The 21,133-nt window shown below is 52.2% G+C and overlaps 1 protein-coding gene across 1 annotated transcript in view; it reads left to right on the top strand.

Moving 5' to 3' along the window:
* DNHD1 (dynein heavy chain domain 1) overlaps positions 1 to 21,133 on the top strand; it is a gene marked incomplete at both ends in the record, with an annotated part of 53,875 nt that overhangs the window by 18,841 nt on the left and 13,901 nt on the right. Inside the window, 17 exon segments of the mRNA XM_081100255.1 lie at positions 1,759 to 1,916; positions 2,377 to 2,528; positions 2,530 to 2,867; positions 7,406 to 7,533; positions 7,638 to 7,836; positions 8,183 to 8,274; positions 8,772 to 8,970; positions 10,896 to 11,021; positions 11,333 to 11,430; positions 11,545 to 14,428; positions 14,626 to 14,803; positions 14,961 to 15,153; positions 15,380 to 15,668; positions 17,733 to 19,329; positions 19,518 to 19,726; positions 20,002 to 20,206; positions 20,282 to 20,384. Coding sequence (XP_080956381.1) covers positions 1,759 to 1,916; positions 2,377 to 2,528; positions 2,530 to 2,867; positions 7,406 to 7,533; positions 7,638 to 7,836; positions 8,183 to 8,274; positions 8,772 to 8,970; positions 10,896 to 11,021; positions 11,333 to 11,430; positions 11,545 to 14,428; positions 14,626 to 14,803; positions 14,961 to 15,153; positions 15,380 to 15,668; positions 17,733 to 19,329; positions 19,518 to 19,726; positions 20,002 to 20,206; positions 20,282 to 20,384 — 7,148 coding nt within the window.

The following is a 21,133-nucleotide window of genomic DNA, read 5'->3' as shown; positions in this document are numbered from 1 at the left end:
AGCTGCCTCCTGCACACCCCCCACTGGGGATGTGCCTGCAACCAAGATACATGCCCTTGACTGGAATCGAACCTGGGACCCTTCAGTCCACAGGCCCACGCTCTCTCCATTGAGCCAAACCGGTTAGGGCTTAACTTCATCCTTTACTCTTTCCTTTCCCTAACTCCACCCCATCCAACCTGTCGCCAAATCATTTCCGTGCGTCTGTCTCCTAAATACTTCTCAAATCTATTACCCCCCACCCCTCCCGTCTATTTCTAACTTCAGCCTAAACGTGGCACTTTATCAGTCCCTTGCTCCTTGGTGCCACACCGTGTCGCTGTTGAGCTCCTCTCTGCCTTCACTGCCTGATGCTGCAGGTCCAAAAGCAGCTCCGTGGCAATGGCCTAGCTCCTGCTGTAGGCCAGAGGGATAGTTAGAAAAGGATAAGTTCGCATCCGTGTGCTCTCTTCTACCCTGGGTGCCCCTCAATAGGTTCCCTTCCTCTTGGTTTTCTCAGCTCTTGGTGCCCAGTCCTCTTGGTTACGTCCTCCAAGACCCCAGAAGGGCCATCCCCAGTGTGTCTCAATTACGTGTCCCTGGAACTCACTGCCCCCCTTTGCAGTGGAAGAGATGCTCCTAGGGGATAAGCTGATGTACTTTTCACCCCTGAAAACAAAACGAAAAGTGTCACAGCGTGGAGCCAGGCTGTCTGAGTTTGAATCCTCGCTCGGCCCCTGTGTGACGCTGGTACAGTTACTTAACCACTCTGAGCCTCAGTGTGCTTGTCTGTAAGAAGGGACAGTAATATATACCTCAGAGGGGTTTGTGAGGATTAAATGGGTCCATACAGGCAAAGTAGTTGACATTGTATCGGGCATGTAGTGACACTGTATTTTGTGGTATTGTTTATCTCATATTTCTATGCTCTTCTGTGCATTATTTTAACATTTCTGAACTTAAGGGGTATATGAAGACGGATGGCATGTCAGAGTTTAGATGGCATCACTTTTTCTTTTTTTTTTTTTTGTGGTCTATGAAAGAATGGTGCCGCCTACAATTGGTAGTATCTTAGGTTTGATGAGGTCCCATCTTGAAATTATTCCTGCCCTCTACACAATAGGCTTGTTCCTATTGCCAAAGGCAGCTCCCATGCTTATCCCCTAGCCCCGTATCCTCTTTCCTTACACCCTTAAAAGGAAAAGGCCGATGATCCACTCTTCTCGCTATCTCTTCTCTCAGAGCAGAAGCAGTAAGACTCCCCAGGCAGAAGGCCCTCGTCTGCAGTAGGGGATTCTGCTATTCATAACCATCTCATCCCCCTGCCTTTGCACATGTTTCATCTATGTGCTGTGCCTTTGCCCCTCGGAGCATGAACTGCTCAACACATTCAGCTCCAATGTCCCCCTCTCTGAGGCTTTTCCCAGCCTCCCTGGGCCTCGCCTCTTCTCACTATGCCAGGTTGAGGACTCGTGGGCACTTATCACATTGGTTTTTGATGATCTGTTTATGTAGCTGTCTCTGCCACCATATTGTAAGCTTCCTCGGCTGGAAACCCTTTCTGTCCACTCACTCACTCTTGTGTACCCGGGCCCAGCACAGGCCCCGGTGCTTAGCAGCTGATCGGACACTGGGCCGGGCTCCAGTAAGCGTTCAGTGAGCGAGGGAATGAATTGATGGTCTGGTGTCCCCTTCCCACTCCCACTCTGGGCCCACTGCGCTCCCTCAGCACCCCTTTTGTTGTGCACCCCTTAACACCTCACCCTCCTCTGTGTTCAGAATCCAAGCTGGGGAGAATCAGGAAGGAAATTCTTGAGCACGTCCAGGGCGAGAGCTGGAGCCGCAGCCAGCAACTGATGAAGGAGCTCACAGATTTCATCGAAGCCTTCCAAATCATCAACTCCGACATTCACACCATTGCCCGGTGCTCCCAGAAGGTGGGCCCTCCCCCTCCTTCCTTCCCAGCCTACCCGGGGCCCATCCTGCTCAAACGCTCAGCAGGACTCAGCTGAGCTCCCAGCAGGGCCGAGGCTCTTAGACTGCGCTCACATGGGTGACCTGCCCTTGCTACCTCTCGCCCTGCTCTCCTGGCTCAGGGGGAGGCCCCCAGGAGAAGAGAGAGACCCTGTCCTGCGTTCAGAGGCAAAGGTCTGCTCCTGTCCAGTCCGACAGGGACCAGTTGCCCTGTTGCAGGGTAATGATGTGGAGCGGGCGGAGCAGGGCTGCCTGCAGAGGCCTGGATGAGATGGGGCGTGACCTCAGACTGCCCCTGCTCCCAGTGGGTTGAGGGAGGCAGCTGGCGTCTGCAGCCTCCAGCAGGTGGGCGTGCCCCTCGGGGTGCTGCCGGGTGTGGCGGGAGGGGTGGGTGGGTGCCGGTCTCATGCTGCGGCCCGGCAGTTGAACAAGGCCCACGAGCAGTACGGCGAGCTGGAGGAGCGGATGGAGTACATACGGGCCCTCCACGAGCTCATCCGCAACCACTTCCGTCTCTTCAGTGCGGACACCGAGGCGCTGGACATCTCGGTGAGAAGGCAACCCGGGAGCCACCCCTCCCTCCGGCCCTCCTCCCTCCCCAGCACGTGGACCTGACTGCCCTCTGCCGGCCCCCCAGCTCCTGGATCTGTGGGAGGCGTTTCAGTTTGAGAGAAGCCAGGCCTCCGAGTTCCTGCTCAGCAAGCGGCATGTCATCGTGCCCAAGCTGCAGCAGCTGATGGCGGCGGCGCTGGCCGAGCTGGACGGCCTGATCAGGAAGGCCCTGTCCGGCCCCTACCTGGACCCGGCACAGGAGCAGAAGAGCATGGAGAACCAGCTCATCGCCCTGGGGCAGCAGTTCCAGGATACCACCAGCTACCTCAGCGAACTGCACCACGCCTACACCACCTTCACTGGTACCGAGGGTCCCCGCCCCCTCCACCCCCACCCTGTGAGCAACCCCCCAGCTGAGAGAAGGGTTTGGACTCAAGGTCCTGTGTCCTGTGTGCCCCTAAGCAAGTTCCGCGGATCTCACACCTTCACTGGTCTCTTTTATATGTGAAAATTGCAGGACAGAATCTTCATACATTGGATATAGTGCAGTGCTTAGGATGGGGAGACGGGACTCATAGTCTGGGAGGGAAGACAGACAGGGGAATGTTCCCTTAGGATGTGATGGGGTCAGAGGGCTAAACCTGTGCAGGAGAAGGCGAAGGCGTCCTTATAGTAGTACCAGCCTTTGTGTAGCCCTGTTCAACCCAGCCCTGCGCCGGGCAGCAGGCCCCGGTGAACATGGTCTTCATGCTTCCAGCCAGTGTGGTGTGGAGTCAGCTGCTGGGGCCTCACTGGCCCACAGCACAGAGCTCCTGGTCTTCCGTCTTCCATGCAGCGGTGCCGCTCCTTCCCTTCTGCCTGTAAAGAACAGTGTGGGCTCAGGTTCCTTTTTTCCTCCGGTGCCGTCACTTCTATCAGTCACTTCCGTCCGTCCGTTCAAAGACACATTACTTCTCAGTTGCTTCTTGGCCAACCTCACTATGACCACCTCTCCCTGTGGGCCTCCCAAGTTCGGGGCTGTTGGCCAAGTGTGAGATGTTGGACACTGGGACCATCCTCAAGCAAGGGACTTTTTCTTTAGCTAAGTATTAGGAGACCCTCATCCTCTACTCTGACCTTGACCGCGGGCCTTGACCTTTCCTGCTAGTTTTGGAGATGTTTGTGAAAAAGCACAGCAGTGGATGCAGGCCCTGTAGTGCAAGGCCCAGGAAACCCCACAGCATGGCTTTCACTTCTTTCGTCCCTGTCTCCTCACCAGACTTCCAGGTTTTGTTAAAATCATTTTAGATCAAGATGATTAAAACTACCTTTATTTTTCATTAGGCATCTTTTACTCTTTACTTTTGACCTTTGCTTTGTTTTATAACCATGTTAGCAACTATTTGGACATCTAAGGATTCCTAGTTTTGTTTATGAATTACCATTTTTTTAAAAATACCACATCTTTTCATTATTTTTGTTCTTTCCTTGGATGGCTGTCATGTTTGAGGTTGTTTGTTTGTTTGTTTTTCTAAGAAGAAAATTAGAGGGGTTAACGTTTCTAAGTTCCTATGCTGAAAATGCCCTTTCTAATGTCCTTATATCACAGCTTGGCTAAATATTGAATTCTGAGGTTTTCCTCAAGTTTAGGTATTACATCACTGTCTTCGACATGTAGCATTGTGGACAAATATCAATCTTATTTTCCCCTTTGTAGATGATATGTTTATCAATTACTTAAAATGGTTCTTATGTTTGCTCTGGCCTCCTCCCAGAATTCTTATTTGTATATTGGATTTTCTGGATCACCCCTCCATTTTTTATCTTCTTTATCATCACCTCTTTTTTTTTTTTTTTTTTTAGTTCTGGGGAAATATTGTGTTTGTTTTATAAGCTTCCACTTTCTGTAGTATCTACTCTGTAATTTCCATTGCATTTTAAAACACACATTCACATGTTGCATGTGTGTGCATGTTTATGTGCACATGAACAAGGAGATAAGCATATGTCCATCATAGCAAGGCACCACACTGTGCCCCGTCTTGGTTTCTAATATCATTGCTGTGGATAGGAACCAGGGCTCCTCAGGGAATGGATGATCCCAGGGCTGTGGCAGGGCAGGTATAAGATGAGCCTGGAATATCTTTTCAACCAGAAAGTAAGGAAATGTTAACTTCTTTTAAAAAGTGATGGGAGCCCTAGCTGGTTTAGCTCAGTGGATAGAGCCTGCGGACTGAGGAGTTCCAGGTTCGATTCCGGCCAAGGGCACATGCCTGGGTTGTGGGCTTGATCCCCAGTAGGGGGATGTGCAGGAGGCAGCCAATCAATGATTCTCTCTCATCATTGATGTTTCTATCTCTCTCTCCGTCTCCCATCCTCTCTGAAATCAATAAAAATTAAATTAAAAAAGAAAAGTGATGGGAGCATGTCATAAGGACACAGAAGGGACACCAACTGGCCAAATATGGGACAATTTGAGCACCAAAGTTCAAATGAAATGACTGGAAAACCCAGAATGTATTATCCACACTAATGTGGGGAATGTTCTTCAAGAAGTGGGCGGGGAGAGAGAAAATCAAGATGGCGGCATAGGTTAACACCGGAGATTGCTGCCTCGAACAACCACTTCAAAAAACAACTAAAGACGGAACGGACATCATCCAGAACCACAGGAAGGCTGGCTGAATGAAAATTCTACAACTAGGAGGAAAGAGAATATCATACCCAGACTCAGAGGAGGCGCAGTGCTGAAGTGAAATACTCAGGTGCGGAGTGCGCACGGAGCGGGCTGGAGGCGGAGGGCGCGGTTGTTGTTTTCAATCGGGAGGGAGTTTCAGACTCTGAGCTCCAGATCCGGGCGAGTCTCCAGGGACCCAGACTCAAATGGGAGAAGCGGGACTATCTGGCTTCGGTCGGAACTCGAAGGCAGTTTTCTCTCCGAGGTTTGCAGCGGTTGCTGGGACTCTGTGAGGCAGAGCCCCTAGGGACGGAACTGAGAGCAGCCATAACTGCTTGCTCCGCCCGCCTTGTAGATCCCCAGGAACCTGCCCCGCCCAAGCCCTGCCCAGAGCCATTTGCCGGATAGCCTCAGGCAAATGCTAGATTAGCACCGCCCTAGAGATCCAGCACAGAAGCTCTCCCACTGCAGACACAGCTGACTCTCATAGCCTGTTAACCTGGAGGTCAAATCACCCCCGGTATTGCCGACAACAATCAAGGCTTAACTACAACAAGACTGCGCACAAAGACCACTAGGGGGTGCACCAAGAAAGCATAAAAAATGTGGAGACAAAGAAACAGGACAAAATTGTCCATGGAGGATATAGAGTTCAGAACCACACTTTTAAGGTCTCTCAAGAACTGTCTAGAAGCCGCCGATAAATGTAGTGAGATCCTCAAGAAATCTAATGAGACCCTCGATGTTGTGATAAAGAACTAACTAGAAATTAAGCATACACTGACTGAAATAAAGAATATTATACAGACTCCCAACAGCAGACCAGAGGAGCACAAGAATCAAGTCAAAGGTTCGAAATGCGAAGAAGCAAAAAACACCCAACTGGAAAAGCAAAATGAAAAAAGAATCCGAAAATACGAAGATAGTGTAAGGAGCCTCTGGGACAGCTTCAAGCGTACCAACATCAGAATTATAGGGGTGCCAGAAAATGAGAGAGAGCAAGATATTGAAAACCTATTTGAAGAAATAATGACAGAAAACTTCCCCCACCTGGTGAAAGAAATAGACTTACAGGTCCAGGAAACGCAGAGAACCCCATACAAAAGGAATCCAAAGAGGACCACACCAAGACACATCATAATTAAAATGCCAAGAGCAAAAGACAAAGAGAAAATCCTAAAAGCAGCAAGAGAAAGAAACTCAGTTACCTACAAGGGAATACCCATACGACTGTCAGCTGATTTCTCAACAGAAACTTTGCAGGCCAGAAGGGAGTGGCAAGAAATATTCAAAGTGATGAATACCAAGAACCTACAACCAAGATTACTTTATCCAGCAAAGCTATCATTCAGAACTGAAGGTCAGATAAAGAGCTTCACAGATAAGGAAAAGCTAAAGGAGTTCATCACCACCAAACCAGTATTATATGAAATGCTGAAAGGTATCCTTTATGAAGAGGAAGAAGAAGAAAAAGGTAAAGATACAAATTATGAACAACAAACATGCATCTATCAACAAGTGAATCTAAGAATCAAGTGAACAAATAATCTGGTGATCATAATAGAATCAGGGACATAGAAAGGGAATGGACTGACTATTCTTGGGGGGGAAAGGGGTTTGGGAGATGCGGGAAGAGACTGGACAAAAATCGTGCACCTATGGATGAGGACAGTGGGTGGGGAGTGAGGGCGGAGGGTGGGGCGGGAACTGGGAGGAGGGGAGTTATGGGGGGAAAAAAGAGGAACAAATGTAATAATCTGAACAATAAAGACTTAATTAAAAAAAAAAAAGAAGTGGGTGGCTTAGGCCTCATTAAAAAGGAGAGTTTTGAGCAAGGGCTTGAATTTGGTGAGCGAGGAAGCACCTGATTCTCTGAGGGAACAGGGCTCCAGAATAATCTGTCAGTCAAGGACCCTGGGCAGGAGAGAGCCCCTGGGGACCTGAGCCACAGTAAGGAGCCTGCTGTGGCCTGAGTCGGGTGAGTGACATGGAGAGTAATGGAAGAGGAGCCTTCCCTTGTACTGCCATTGGGTTGTCTCAGATAGCCTGTCCTTGGGACAACGGTCCCTTGGATTGTCTCTACCTCCATTGTTCTACTAAACAATTTTGGACCACCACCCCCCCCCCCCAACCCTGGCACTTTTGGGACCCTGCCTTCTGTCATGATGGGCTCTTGAATGACCCTCCCCCACCACGCCCTCGCCCCCACACATAACCCAGGCCTCAGCCAGCCCTGTCCCACAGGGGATGAGAGTCCTGTGCCCTTGCCAATCTGTGGGATCCATCCTATCCTGCATCAGCAGAGCATCTGGCACCTGTACCGAGTCATCTCTGAAAACATCAATGATTGGAAGTGCATGGCTTTTGCCAAGGTGCTGACACCCTTCCTTGGAACTCCTGCCTGGGAATGGAGAGCCTGCAGGGGGGATGAGGTGGGGGAGGGTCTCCAGCTGACACTGAGCCCTTCTCCCTACAGTTCAGCCTGCCTATGGCCCAGGAGAAGATAGAGGGCTGGCTGACAGAGGTGGCCCGGTTGAATGCCACCATGGGCCTGCACAACCCAGTCCTGCAGTACTGCATCCGCATTCTGGAGGAGTTCCACATCTACCTGCCCTTGCTCACCAAGCTGAGCAGCCTCCAGCTGCATGGCCTCAACTTCCAAGTCCTCCTTCGAGGTATGTTTCTAAGAGTAAGAGAGAGGAGGGGAAGGGAAGGGAAGGACACAGGGGTTAGAACAATGCAACAGCTCAGTCACTCTTATTGGAAACATCTTTCTTCCCTGGGTTGCTCCCTGCTACCCCCAAAGCACCATGTGGGTCCTCCCTGCTAACCTGGGCTGGCTCAGGCTGGAGTCTGAGCTCTGGGCTCTGCACTGTGCGCAGGACTTTGGGTTCGGGGTTCTTGGCTCTGTGTTACACTCAGATCTGCCGTCTGGGAGCTGGGCTAGGCTGGGCTGGGCTCTGGGTCCCAGACCTGCCATATACCGGTGTTGCTCTGACTTGTTGTCCCTTCTATCTCTAGCCTTAGGGCTGGGCAGTCTCAACGTAGAACTCCTAACACTGGGCCAGCTGCTCACTTGTCCACTGCTGGACTTTGCAGATCAAATCAATCAGGTGGGGCCCTCTGGAGGGAGGGAGGTGGTCCCAGGTTCTGTTTGCTCAGCTCTAATAGAGCCAATTAAGGTCCAGCAGCCCCTTGAGACACTGGGATAATAGATATTGGCTTGTGGGTGGGTGGGGTGGGGTTGAGATTGCTGGCCTGCCTAGAGCATATGGGGATCTGATGGGTGGTTCAGACTCTTTGAGACTGAGAGTATGCACGCCCCTCCCCACCAGGGGAAGGAAGTAGGTGGCAGCCCCAAAATTGTGGGCACGCAGGATGGCAGATGTCCCCCAACACTTACTCTGCCCCAAAAGAGCATGAGAACCAGCTGGAGCCTTGCTACATAGTGGGTTTCAAGGCAGCAGCCTAGGTCAGAGTGTGCTGCCGATGGCCCGTCTCCGAAGCCTGATGGTCTCTGAGACCTGCACTCCCCTGAGCCTGGCCCTTGTTCCAGTGCTATTCCCTGAGCCCTTGCCCAGTCCTGGTTCCTGAGCCCCAGCTCTTGCAGATCTGGCGGAATGAAAATGAGCACATTCAGGCCCAAGAGGCCCTTCAGCAGCTGCGGCAGGTCTGGGAAGCGCGCAAGCTACGCCTGCTCAACTTCATCCTGCACGTGCCCTGCAAGCCCTCCGCCTTGGGGCGCTCCAAGAAGCAAATGCTCCACAGGGACATAATGGCCCAGGACAGTGGCACCTTCATCCTTTCAGGTGAGACCCAGCCCTTGTGGCCCAGTGAAAGTCCCCTGCTGGCGGCCATATTCAGCCACCACATCCACTGAGCCCGGCCAGATCTGGCTTCTCTAGCCCAGGTCCCCTGCCGGAAGCCGGTCCATCCTTGCTGCTTGACACAGTCGCTGCAGGAAAGAAACATCTGCACAGCATATGTTTCAAGGGACCTGGCGTATATGGCATACTGTTCTTAATATGTTTGCTCCCCTTCTTGGCGCTCTGTGTTTTAACCAAGGTCACCTCTCCGAGAAAGGTTGTTTCCCCAGGTAGGGATTTTTCCCTGAAGTCAGGGAGGGGATAAAACCTCTTAACTAAGTGCCAGGTGGGTAGTTAATCACTTTAACTACAAACAATCACGCTTAAGCTACATAATCTTTACTCCCTGGAATGGAGATAAGAAACGCCCTAGCGTTTGCAATAGAAATTGACAGGATTAAAATCAACTGGTATAAATATGGATGTAACAAGACAATAAACACCAGAACTTCGCTGGAGATCCTGGCTAGGCTGCTGATCAACTGAACGCTGTCTCCGTGTCATTCCTTCTTCGCCGACTCCGTCCACACCTTTGGGGACCCCTGGACCTGCTGGGGTTGGACCCCAGCAGTCCCCGTCCGTGCTGGACAGCCTGTAACATCATTCTGTTCTGAGACGATGTCATTCATGGTGCTCCCGGCCCCTCACTCCCACGCAACGCCTGGCCTTGTCAGCAAAGGTCCTCCCCTTCCTGAGTGAATTAAGAAACACCTCATGGTCATGTCAACGCCTCCAGCATGTGTCCTGCTGTCTGACCTCTTGCCCTGCTCACTCATCCCTTTTTTGCTTCCTCATCAAACCCACCTGCCTCTGCTGAGCCAAACACAGGAGACCCTGAGATTTCCAGACAGGAGTCCAGTGAGAGAGAGAGAGCGAGAGCGAGAGCGAGAGCGAGAGCGAGAGAGAGAGAGAGAGAGAGAGAGAGCGCAGAGAGACATGGATGGTGGAGCACCTAACTGAGGGCAGTCGAATCTCAGAAAGCAGCTTCAAAGGACCAGGGAGAGTCAGAGAAACTTCCCTTCCCTTGTGGGGAGGCCTTTTGTTGACTTTTGAAGGAGGAGGAGTTTTCTCAAATTGCAAGGGGAGAAAGGCATGCCAGGGAGAGGGAATAGCATGGGTACAGGCACTCAAGGTGGTATTAGTTAGGGAATTGGCAGAAGTCTCTCACTTCCTTTCTTGCACGCATGCATTGTCTACTATTTCCAATTTCAGTTTCTGTAAAGTTGAGCAATGCCATGAAGACATTTGTGAAGTTACCTGAGACCAGAACTTTTCTAGATTTTTATTATAATTTTCCAATTTTTGAAAATTGGCTGGCCTATACCTAATTTAATATGTTTTTTATCAACTCACCTTTACTGAAGCCTTGCATAGTTTCCATAGAACCAATAGCTCTTTTCCCCACCCATATATCTCAGTGGTTAACATAATATTAGATTAAATTCTGTAATCAAAATTATAACTCACATAAGCAGGTTTTCCAACACCCTGTGGCTCTTGGTGAGCCTACAGTTCAACTAGTGGCAGAAAAGAAGTGGTTGGGTATTCTAGAGCAGCGGTCGGCAAACTGCGGCTCGCAAGCCACATGAGGCTCTTTGGCCCCTTGAGTGTGGCTCTTCCACGAAATACCACATGCGGGCGTGCGTACAGTGCAATTGAAACTTCGTGGCCCATGCGCAGAAGTCGGTATTTTGTGGAAGAGCCATACTCAAGGGGCCAAAGAGCCGCATGTGGCTTGCGAGCCGCAGTTTGCCGATCACTGTTCTAGAGAAAGCTGAAGATCTGTGTCCGTGAATTGGGGCCTTAGCCACTCCTGCCCTTGCCTCACCTGACTGCTAGCTCAGCTCAGTGAGCCCACCGTTCCTTAGATTACAGCAGCCTGCAGGATTCCATCCAGGAGAGTCTTCAGGTGTTGTTCAAGATCCTGGCCATCCAGAAGTCGGGAGATTTACACAAAAAAGCTTTGGAGTGGATGACCATCTTGCATGACCTAAGTGAGTGCAGGCCTCTAGCTGGGCTTATGTGTGGGACCTGAAGTGGGATGGCCCAGAGGGGATGGGCAAGAGGTGGGGGCTGGGCGGGGAAGATCTGAAACGCAGAGTAAGGACCTCCTTCAGGGCTACTGCCTGGGCTGAGGGCACCACGTCTTTATTCACAGTGAAAGTTTTCTCTCCTCCAGGCGAGGTCCTTGGGTCCTGCTGAGTAGGATATTTTGGGGTGGGACAACCTGAGAGGTCAGGAACAGGCTGGACCCCATTGCCAGAGCCCTAGTATTCCCCTAGTGTTGCTCTGGCTGCTCACACAGGTGACATACTGGCGGTGTGGGTGACTTTCCAGCAGAAGTGGATTTTTCTGAATAAAATTCTGCATGAGATGAAGATCCAGTTTCCCAGTTCTGATCTGGTAGGGAAGGGGGGTGAGGCAGGTTGGACAGAGGCTGCTGAGCAGTGGGGTGCAGAGGTGCGGGGAGGTGCTTCTTCACATCCGCCCTCACTTTTCCCCTTTCCCTCACCACAGAACTCCCGTTTCAAGGCCGTAGATGATCAGTACCGGACCCTGATGCAGACCTCTGTGGCTGACCCCCTGGTTCTGTCACTCGTAGTGCCCGGTGCTCAGCGGAACTCTTCCTTCCAAGGCCAGAAGCTGCAACAGATGCTGCAAGCAGGCTCGGTGGAGCTGGAGGGCATCATTACGGCTCTGAAGAGCGTGCTCTATGAGTTCTGTGTTCATTTCCCCCGCCTTTTCTTCCTCAGTGACAGTGAGCTGGTGGACCTGCTGGTCGCCCGACTGGAGCCCGATGAGGCCCAGATATGGATACGACGCTGTTTTCCTCACGTGCTGGCTGTGAGCTTCCAGGCCAGCCTAATTGGTGAGCACACGGATGCCCCGGAGTCGAAGCCAAGCCTACAGACTCAGGTGGAGGGCTTTGCGGTGCTCGGTGCCGGTGGGGAGAAGGTGAAGCTGCAGCCGCCCCTCCTTCTGCATTCGGATCTCCCCAAGTGGCTGACCTCCCTGGAGAAGGGTCTGCGTGTGGCACTGGTGCATAGGTTGCAGGGCTGTGTGGCTGCCCGTCTGCAGCGCAGTCTGGCTCTGACTCCATCCCTAGACAAGGAACTGCCCCAGCGAAGCCAGTTGTCCTCGCAACTGTATGCCCACAACTGGCTGGATTTAGTCAAGGCCTTTCCATGGCAGTGTGTGCTGGTGGCAGAGGAGGTGGTATGGCGGGCCGAGATGGAGGAGGCTCTGCTTGAGGGGCAGACCCTGACCATGGTGCGCAAACATGTGTGCAAGCTGGAGGTACTGGTGCATTTTGTACGGACCCAGAAGGCCTACCAGGTTGGGCAGCCCCTGCCCTCTGTCCGCGAGACCAGCCTGCTCAGTGCCCTAGTGGCCATGGCCGTGACTCACCGGGATATAGCACAGCTGCTGAAGGAGCACAAGGTCAGTGATCTGACAGACTTCCACTGGGCCCGCCAACTCAAGTACCACCTGGGTTCATCTCACATCATCTCCCAAAGCCCCTTACAGAGTCTCAAGACCATTGCATCTACGGACACCTCTCTGTCACCAGCTGCATGCTGGATAGATGTGCTGGGCCGGTCCTTCCTGTACAATTATGAGTACCTGGGTCCCAGGCTGGGGTCTCTGCCCAGCTTGCTGCCTGAGTGGCCAGCCCTGGCACTATTATTGGCCCTGGAGGAGGTGGCCTGTGGGACCCTACTGGGCCCTGATGGCATGGGCAAGGCAGCCATGGTGAAGAGCCTGGCACAGGCCCTGGGGCGCCAGCTGGTGATAATGCCCTGCTTGCCTCAGATACAAGCTCCAAGTCTGAGCAACTACCTGAACGGCGCCCTGCAGGGTGGCGCCTGGCTGCTGCTGGAGGCCGCTCAGCACCTGCCGCTCGGCTTGCTCTCTGCCCTGGGCCAGCGCCTGGCTGAGCTGCACAGACTCTATGCCCCGCTGTACCGGCAGGTTTCCCGAAGCACCAGTACCATCGACCCAACCTACCCCCAGCTCCTCGGCAGGGGTTTCTTTGAGAGACACCACGTGGACATGCGCCTTGGCTATGGCTGTCTCCTGACGCTGCGTTCCCTGAGCCCTGCTGTGCCTGCCAACCTGCGCCTGCTGCTGCGTCCTGTGGCACTGACACTGCCCAACCTGCAGCAACTGGCAGAGCTGACTCTGCTGGGCGCAGGGATGCGGGAGGCCTCCCTCCTGGCTACCCGTCTATCCAAATTCTTCTCCCTAGAGCGTGAGCTGGTGTCTGGGCCCCTGCCCTGCCGCTTGCCACTGTTCAAGCAGGTCCTTGCAGACACAATACAGGCTCTAAATGTGGCCAAGGAGGACCCCACATTCCAGCTGTCCCTCGGCCTTGCTGCCGCCCAGGAGAGGGCCCTACTGCATGCCCTGCTACGCTCACCTCTGTTTAGCATCCTCAACGGGGCCCGCCTTCACCACCTCCGAGAGCTGCTCTGTGGGATCTTTCCCAGGGCCAGGCAAGTGCTGGCGGAGCCTGTGGCCCACGGGCTAAAGAAGCCACTGCTGGTGGAGGAATTGCAGCAGGCGGGCCTGCATCCCAGCACTGATATTTTGGGTTCCCTGGAACAGCTGAGCCAGGCCCTGGGCCACACCTCGGGCATTTTGCTCCTGGGCCCTGCAGGCAGCGGCAAGACCACTTGTTGGCACAGCCTATTTACGATCCAGAATCGGCTGGCGGCCATGGAGGACACCTCAACACAGGGCCGTCTGCCTGTGGAAATTACACACCTGTATCCCAGCGTCCTCAGCCCCGAGGAGTTCCTGGGATGGCAAGAGGGCCCCTGCTGGCACCAAGGCATCCTCCCCAGGCTGCTTCGTGCAACCAGTCAGTGCAAGGCTGTGGACCCAAAGAGCAAGGCCCAGGGATCAGTGGGGACCCAGCACTGGATCATATGTGATGGGGTCTCCAGTGCTGCTTGGCTGGACTCTGTCACTTGCCTCCTGCGTGAGCCCCCCCAGCTTACCCTCCCCTGTGGTCAGCAGATAGAACGATCCCCGGACACTTTTCTCCTGATGGAAGTGGGAGATGCCACAGGAATGCCCCCCGCAGTGGTGGGCCGCTGTGCCCTCGTCTGGTGTGGTGGGGAGCAGACGTGGAAGGGGATGCTTAGAGCCCTGATGACAGCCCTGCCTCAGGAGTACTGCCTGCAACCCCACACGGTCACCGAGCTCAGCCACCTGGCTGAAGTGCTGGTGCCTGCAACGTGCCAGTTCCTCACCCGCCAGGGTGCCAGCTCCGTGCTGCAGGCACATGGGCAGAAGGCTGTTTGCCCAGGTGTGGCTGAGATCACTAGCCTGGCTCGCCTCTTGCGTTGCCTGCTTGACCTCCACCTACGCACAGATGAGGAGACACATGTCCCAGGTGAAGGGAAGGGAAAGAGGGCTGGCTTGAGATCTCTGAGGCCTGGAGGTTCAATGGCATATGGCTGGAGCCTGGGGGCTAGGGTCTTTGGGGGACTTGGGCTTGGGGACTGAAAGTGAGAAGTAATCGAGCCAACTCCCCTCCCCTGCCCCCACTTCTTACCGGGGCTCCTATTCTGGCCACAGTGTCCTTTGCAGAAGACCTCAGTCATAGGGACTCTGGAACCCCGAGCTTCAAGTCCTCGAAAAGCAGCTCTCCTACCCGGTCCCGGGCTGACAGCAGTGATGTGCCTAATAAGCGCAGGGAGCACCTGCTGGTTGTCAACAGCTTTCTCTTTGCCTTGATCTGGGGCTTTGGAGCCCACCTTCCCTCCAGGTATCTACAGGGGTGGGGAGTGGCGGATGCAGAGGGCTGAGGTGGACTGGCCGGTGGGAGGCAAACCCAGGGGATCTCTGTCCGGGAGGGTGGAGTGTGTCACAAATGGCAGTGTTGTAACTCTCTGACACTTCTGCCTGTGTGTCCGTCTGAGCAGGCTCTGGCCCGCCTTTGATACCTTCCTGAGGGATTCTACTAGTTACCTCCCCAACTATCCTGAGCCATCGCCCTCAGCCTCGGTGTTTGATCTTCATTTATGCCCGGAAGATGGGACTCTGGTCCCCTTCACTGGGCAATACGTGGGCAGCCGCATCAAGGGATCTCTGGGCACCTTCAGTCCTTCTCCCCAGGTGTGAGGACAGTGGCTGGGGTTGGGGCTCAAGGGGGTCTCCTGGGAGAGTCCACGTTCTAGGCCCAGCTAGGCCTACCTGTTCCCTTTCTTTGCTATGTTTTCACACTTGCAAGAACACATGAAATATTGTGCAAGTGGAGCTTTAAGACAAGATCCCTAGACCTTTCCTTTAAGCTGGATTACTGTCTGGAGCTGCCACAGTAAGCCCTGCTCCTGTCCTGCAGACTGAACGACTCTTGTATGTGGTGGACCTGCTTCTGACGGAGGGACACCCAGTGCTGCTGGCTGGAGAGGCAGCAACAGGGAAGTCAGCCTTTGTGGAGGTGCTAGTGGAACCACATCACCCTTACATCTACACCCCCATCCACCCTGCCTTCAGTACCACCCACCTTCGCCTTCTGCTGAGCCAAGGGGTCCAGGGCCAAGCACAAGCCAGCCCAAGGTCTGGGCAGCCCCTGAATTCTAAAGGCTCACTCCTCTTCCTGCTGGAGGATCTGCACCTGGCTGCTTCTGGTGAGGAGCTGGGAGGAGAAGGAGGGCAATATCTCCAGGAAGCCTGAACCTCCAGGCATAAAAACTGATAAATAGGTCAGTGGAATGGAATAGAGATCCAAGAAATAAATCCTCACTTATATTGTCAATTAATTTATGACAAAGGAGGGAAAGATATACAATGGTATAAAGACAGTCTCTTTGATAAGTAGTATTGCCCAAACTGGACAGATACATGCCATAGGCAGAAAATATTCATGATACATATATCTGACAAAGAACTTATATTCAGAATATATAAAATAATGTACAACTCAATAAGAAAACAAACTCCATTTTTAAAAATGTACAAAAGAACAGACACTTCACGAAAGAAAGATATGGCACCAATTAGCACATGAAAAGATTCTCCATGGTATTAGGCATCAGTGAACTGCAAATTAAAACCACCATGAGATAGTAGTTCAAACCTACTAGAAAGATTACAATTAGAAAGACTGAGGATAGAAAGTGTTGGGAAATGCAGAGCAACTGAAACTCACACTTTGCTGATGGGACTGTAAAATGATATAGCCACTATGAAAAAAGTGTGGCAATTCCTTATCAAATTAAATATATACTTATCATAAGACCCAGCAATTCTATTTGTAAGTATTTACCCAAGTGAAATAAAATCATATTTATGTTCTCAAATGTATACGGGAATGTTCATAGCAGCATTATTATCCTGGATAGTCAAAATGCAGAAACCTAAGTGCCCATCAGTGTCTGTCAATGGATCTACAAATTGTGGCATTTTCAAAGTAGACTACTACTCAGCAACCAAATGGAACAATCTACTGGTGCACACAAAACAGGAATGAATCTCAGAATCATGCTGAGCGAAAGAAGCCAGAATGGTAAATTGCATATAGTGTATGATTCCCCTTATATGAAGTTCTAGAATAGGCAAATTAATCTACAGTGATAGAAATTAGATCAGATAGAAATTCCTGGGACAGTGAAGTGGGGGGATTGACTGCAAGGGGCATGAAGGAACTTCTGGGGTGGTGAAAATGTTCTAAATATCATCGGGTTGGTGATTACACAGGTACATACATTTGTCAAAGTTCATTGAATTATACTTTTAAAATACCTACATTTTATTTTATACTAGAGGCCTGTTGCATGAATTTGTGCAAGGGTCGGGTCCCTAGGCCTGGCCGGCAATCGGCCAATCAGGGCCTTCCGGCTGCCGGCTGGGGCCTCCCTTTCCCTGCTGCCAGCTGCCAGCCGGGCCTTCCTTCATTCCGTGCCCCTTGGTGGTCAGTACACATCCTAGTGAGTGATGGGTCTCCTGGTTGAACTCCTGTGGGGACAATTTGCATATTAGGCTTTTATATCTATACTAGAGGCCCATTGCATGAAAAATCATGCACTCCGTGGTAGGGAGGGCCTCAGCCCAGCCTGCGCCCTCTTGCAGTCCGGGAGCCCTTGCTCCTTACCACCCGCCTGCTTGCTGCTCCTTACTGCTCAGCATGCTGCTCCTGTCACTGCTGCTGCGCTACCCTGGCTTCTGGCTGAGCAGCACTCCCCTTGCATTGAGCATCTGCCCCCAGTTGTCAGTACACGTCATAGTGACTGGCCATTCGGTCAATTTGCATATTACCCTTTTATTATATAGGGTACCTATATTTTAGTCATATTTTAATAAAGTTGACTTTATGAAAGTGTGCATGTGATATAACTCCACACTCTCTGTGATGACTGCATCCCTTGCCCCCCCGCCCACCCCAAATTTGGTCAGATTAGGTTTACAAGCATCTCAGCTTCCAAACTTCCCTATTAATTAACCTTCAGTTAATGAATAATTGGCCATAAAGGTAGGATTTGGGGGAGAAGAGAGAGGAAATTACTCACTTTTAGTGAGTGTGTGGGAGAGAGAACCACTTAGACATGACCAAACCCCAACACATCAGATGCACAAAATTCCTTTAGAATCCTATGCGTTCAGAGGTAAATTGAGCGAGGCAGGGATAGAGGAACAGGGTGACACTGCCATGTGGACGCAAGCATGTCCTCACTGTTATTCTTAATGTCCCACAGACCCAGAGAAGAGCTGTCAGCCAGTGTTGGAGACTCTACGCCAGGCCATGAATGGCACTGTGTGTGCCCACAGCACCTTGGAACTGCAGACACTACAGCCTATAGTCAACTTCCTTGCCACAGCTACAGTGCCAGGCTTCTGTGAGTGCCCACTGTGCCCCCGCCTCTTTCGACTGTTCACAGTGCTGGCCCTGGCTGACATGACCCAGGCCATACTGCTCAGCAGGCACACACCAATCATCCAGGGCTGGCTTGAACGCTTTCCCTGTGTGGAGCGGGAGGGTGTTCTAGCAAGAGCCCTGATCTGTGCCTCCATGCAGGCCTGGGAGATTGTGGGCAGCTGTTTTTTGCCTTCACCCCTCCACCCACATTACCACTTCTCCCTGCACTCTGTGAGCCAACTACTGGGAAGCCTTCAGCTGCTGTCAACCAGAACGGGCGCCCGAGGTTTTCTGGACTATCCCAACCACCAGGAGCACTTGCGCCGGGTGTCAGGCTTGCGTGGCACCCGCCTGATGACTATGATGGCCATGCGCAACATAGTGCGCCTTTGGCTGCATGAGGCACAGAGAACCTTCTGTGACCGGCTGGACAGCCCTAGGGAACGTGACTACTGTGCCAAGCTGCTCCTAGAAGTAGCTCAGAGTGTCTTCTGCTGTGGGCCAGCACCCCAAAGCCTGGACAAGGGCTATAAGGAGAAGGAGGAGTTGGAAGAGGAGGAAAGGGTGCCTGAAGTGGAGTCTGAAGGGGAGTTGGCCCAATGGGAGGACTTAAGCAATAGCGGCAGTGACACAGAAGAAGAAGACACTTATGACCTTTGGGTCACCACGGGCCCACCCTCCAGAGGTTCAGGTCATGCATCATCCACAGCCCCAGTGAAGAGGGAGAGCACAGAGAACATAAGTCAAAAGATAAATCAGGAGGAAGGCACAAGGGCCTCCAGTTACAAACTTCAAATAAAGAGATCCAAGAATTCGTGGCAGAAGACACCCCAGTCGGACCTGGACTCACCCCTATTGCTACCAGTGCTACTACTCTGTCCCCAGGAAAAGCCCTCAGACCTAATCTTTAGTCAGGAGCTGATACTGGGTTCCAACTCTGAGAGCCCCAACATGTACCTGGAACGGCAGTGGGAGAGCCTGGAGGAGCAGCTGGCCACATCAGCTGCTCAGCTAAAGCTGAGTCCCCACCTTGCCCGGTGCCACTCGATGGCCCAGCATGTGGCCCGCCTGGTCCGGGTGCTGGCCAGGCCCCGGCAGCATGGCCTTCTGCTCTCAGGGGCTCTGGGCACTGGGCGCTGTACTGCCATCATTCTGGCAGCTAACATTTGTCAGGCCCGTCTCTTCTATCTGCCATGCCAGCCAGAGAAGGCCATTCTCCAGTGTCTGTGGGATGCCAGCTGGCATGCTGGCATATTAGGTCAGCCAGTGGCCCTCCTGGTGCCCAAGGATGTGGATCTGACCACTCTTCATCGTCTGCTGGCCTTGGCAAGCTCAGGCAGTTTCCCTGACCAGTACACAGAGGCACATCTGGAAAACATTGAAGAACATCTCAGAGATGTCAAGCAGACCAACAAGAAAGAAATGCTTTTGCAGAGGTGAGGCCAAGAGCCCCATTCTAGGGGCTTCTCTGCTCTTGCTCCATTCTGGCCAAAAGGCCAAAAAGAAAGTAGGGGTTGCTGTGAGGGCTCGGAAGATCAGAGCTATGGGTTCAGGATTGGGACTGGGGCATGCATGGGCAAATAGAGATAAAGGGGAGGACAGTATCTGAGCTCCTGGCCCACAGGTTCTACCAACAAGTGTGCAGCCACCTGCACATGTTCATCCTGATTGGAGATGACCAGGCACACAAACAACTGCCCTCTACCCTTTTCCGGAGACTCCTCCAACTGGCCATCAGCAGCATTGACCACTATGAACCCTGGGACCAAGACTCCCTGATCAGTGTGGCTCAGCACCATCTGGACAGTGCTCAGAATCTACCGCTTGGTGATGGTGAGCACTTTCTACCTGTCTGTGCCTCAACTCAACCAGACTGTAGAGGATTATTATCTCTCTCTCCTCTCCCTCTCCCTCTCCTCTCCCTCTCCTCTTCCTCTCCTCTCCCCTCCCCTCCCTAGCCCTCCCCTCCCCTCCTTCTCTCTCTCTCTGTCTCCCCCCCCCCCCTCTCTCACCTAGTGAGTCCCCTTCACCTTTTCTGCCCTCTTTTCTGAGCCTTTCCTATTCCTCTACAAGCTCACTAGCCCAGGCTAAAGTCATGCCTGTTGCAGATACCTTGAAGTACCCAGACCTCCAGGCCTCAATTCCCAGTGTGGCCAAAGCCATGGCTTTCATCCACCTTTCGGCTGCCAGCTACCATGGGCACCTGTGCCCTGAACTGCCACTCGTCACCCCCAAGACCTTCTTAGACTTCCTGGAGACCTTCCTGCTGCGGCAACAACGGATGGTCCTGCAGATGGAGAACAAGGCCCAGCGGTGAGCGGCCCCACTCCCTGCCGTGCGCCTCCTCCTGCGCCCTCAAGTTCACTCACTGGGTCACCGTTTCTCCAGGTTCAACAATGCCCTGGGGAATCTGACAACAATATTTGAACAACACAATATCCACATCCACCAGGTCTCTGTCTTGAAACAGGAGATGAGAGACTCCTACAAGGTAAGAGGGAAAAGACTACGGTCCAAAGCAGAAGCCCAAAAGGGGATTTTGGAGGAACCAACCAAACTGAACCTTAGTTCTTATCTCTGGAGAGTCCCCTTCCCCCATGAGATCTCTCTAATCCATGCTGCCTCCTCCTTTAGAACTTAGACTCAAAACTCCCCATAGCACATCTGAGACCGGGCTGATTCTTCTAAACACATGAAACCCAAGTGTAGCTTCTGGTTTCCCCTAGTAGACTGACTGTGTGAAGTTCAGAATGCTCCCCAAGGTCTCTGTAGATTCCATCAGGAACGGGGCAGGGATTACAGTCTCATGGTCACCTCTCCCTCTGACCCTCCTCTTCTGAATGTTCTATCAGTGTCAGATCCCTTGGTCATTTTCTCAACAGCCATAATAGTGTGTGCTTCTCTCAATACTCCCCACTCCAGGAAATGGCACCACCAATCATTTAGTCATGTAAGCCAAATCCCAGAATCATTCTGGATAACTATCTCTTTTCTCTCTCATATTCAGTTGTTTCATTTATTCATTACTGTACTCAACAAAAATTAATTGAAGTCCACATTTTTTTGGTCCAGGCATTCATTAATATTTATGTCTATGTCTACATCTACATCTTATGTTTACATCTAGATGGATGGATAGATAAATAGGTAGGTAGGTAGATAGACAGATAGATAGAATCCTTGCCACAAGTTTCTGAGGTGGCTATTTTCCCCTACATTTTACAGATGAGAAAACTGAAA

The sequence above is a fragment of the Myotis nattereri genome (genome assembly GCF_964212035.1).
Source record: "Myotis nattereri genome assembly, chromosome: 9".
NCBI classification, from domain to species: Eukaryota; Metazoa; Chordata; class Mammalia; order Chiroptera; family Vespertilionidae; genus Myotis; species Myotis nattereri.
The sequence above is the reverse complement of the archived record's forward strand: the minus strand, read 5'-3'. Positions and strand labels throughout refer to the sequence as shown.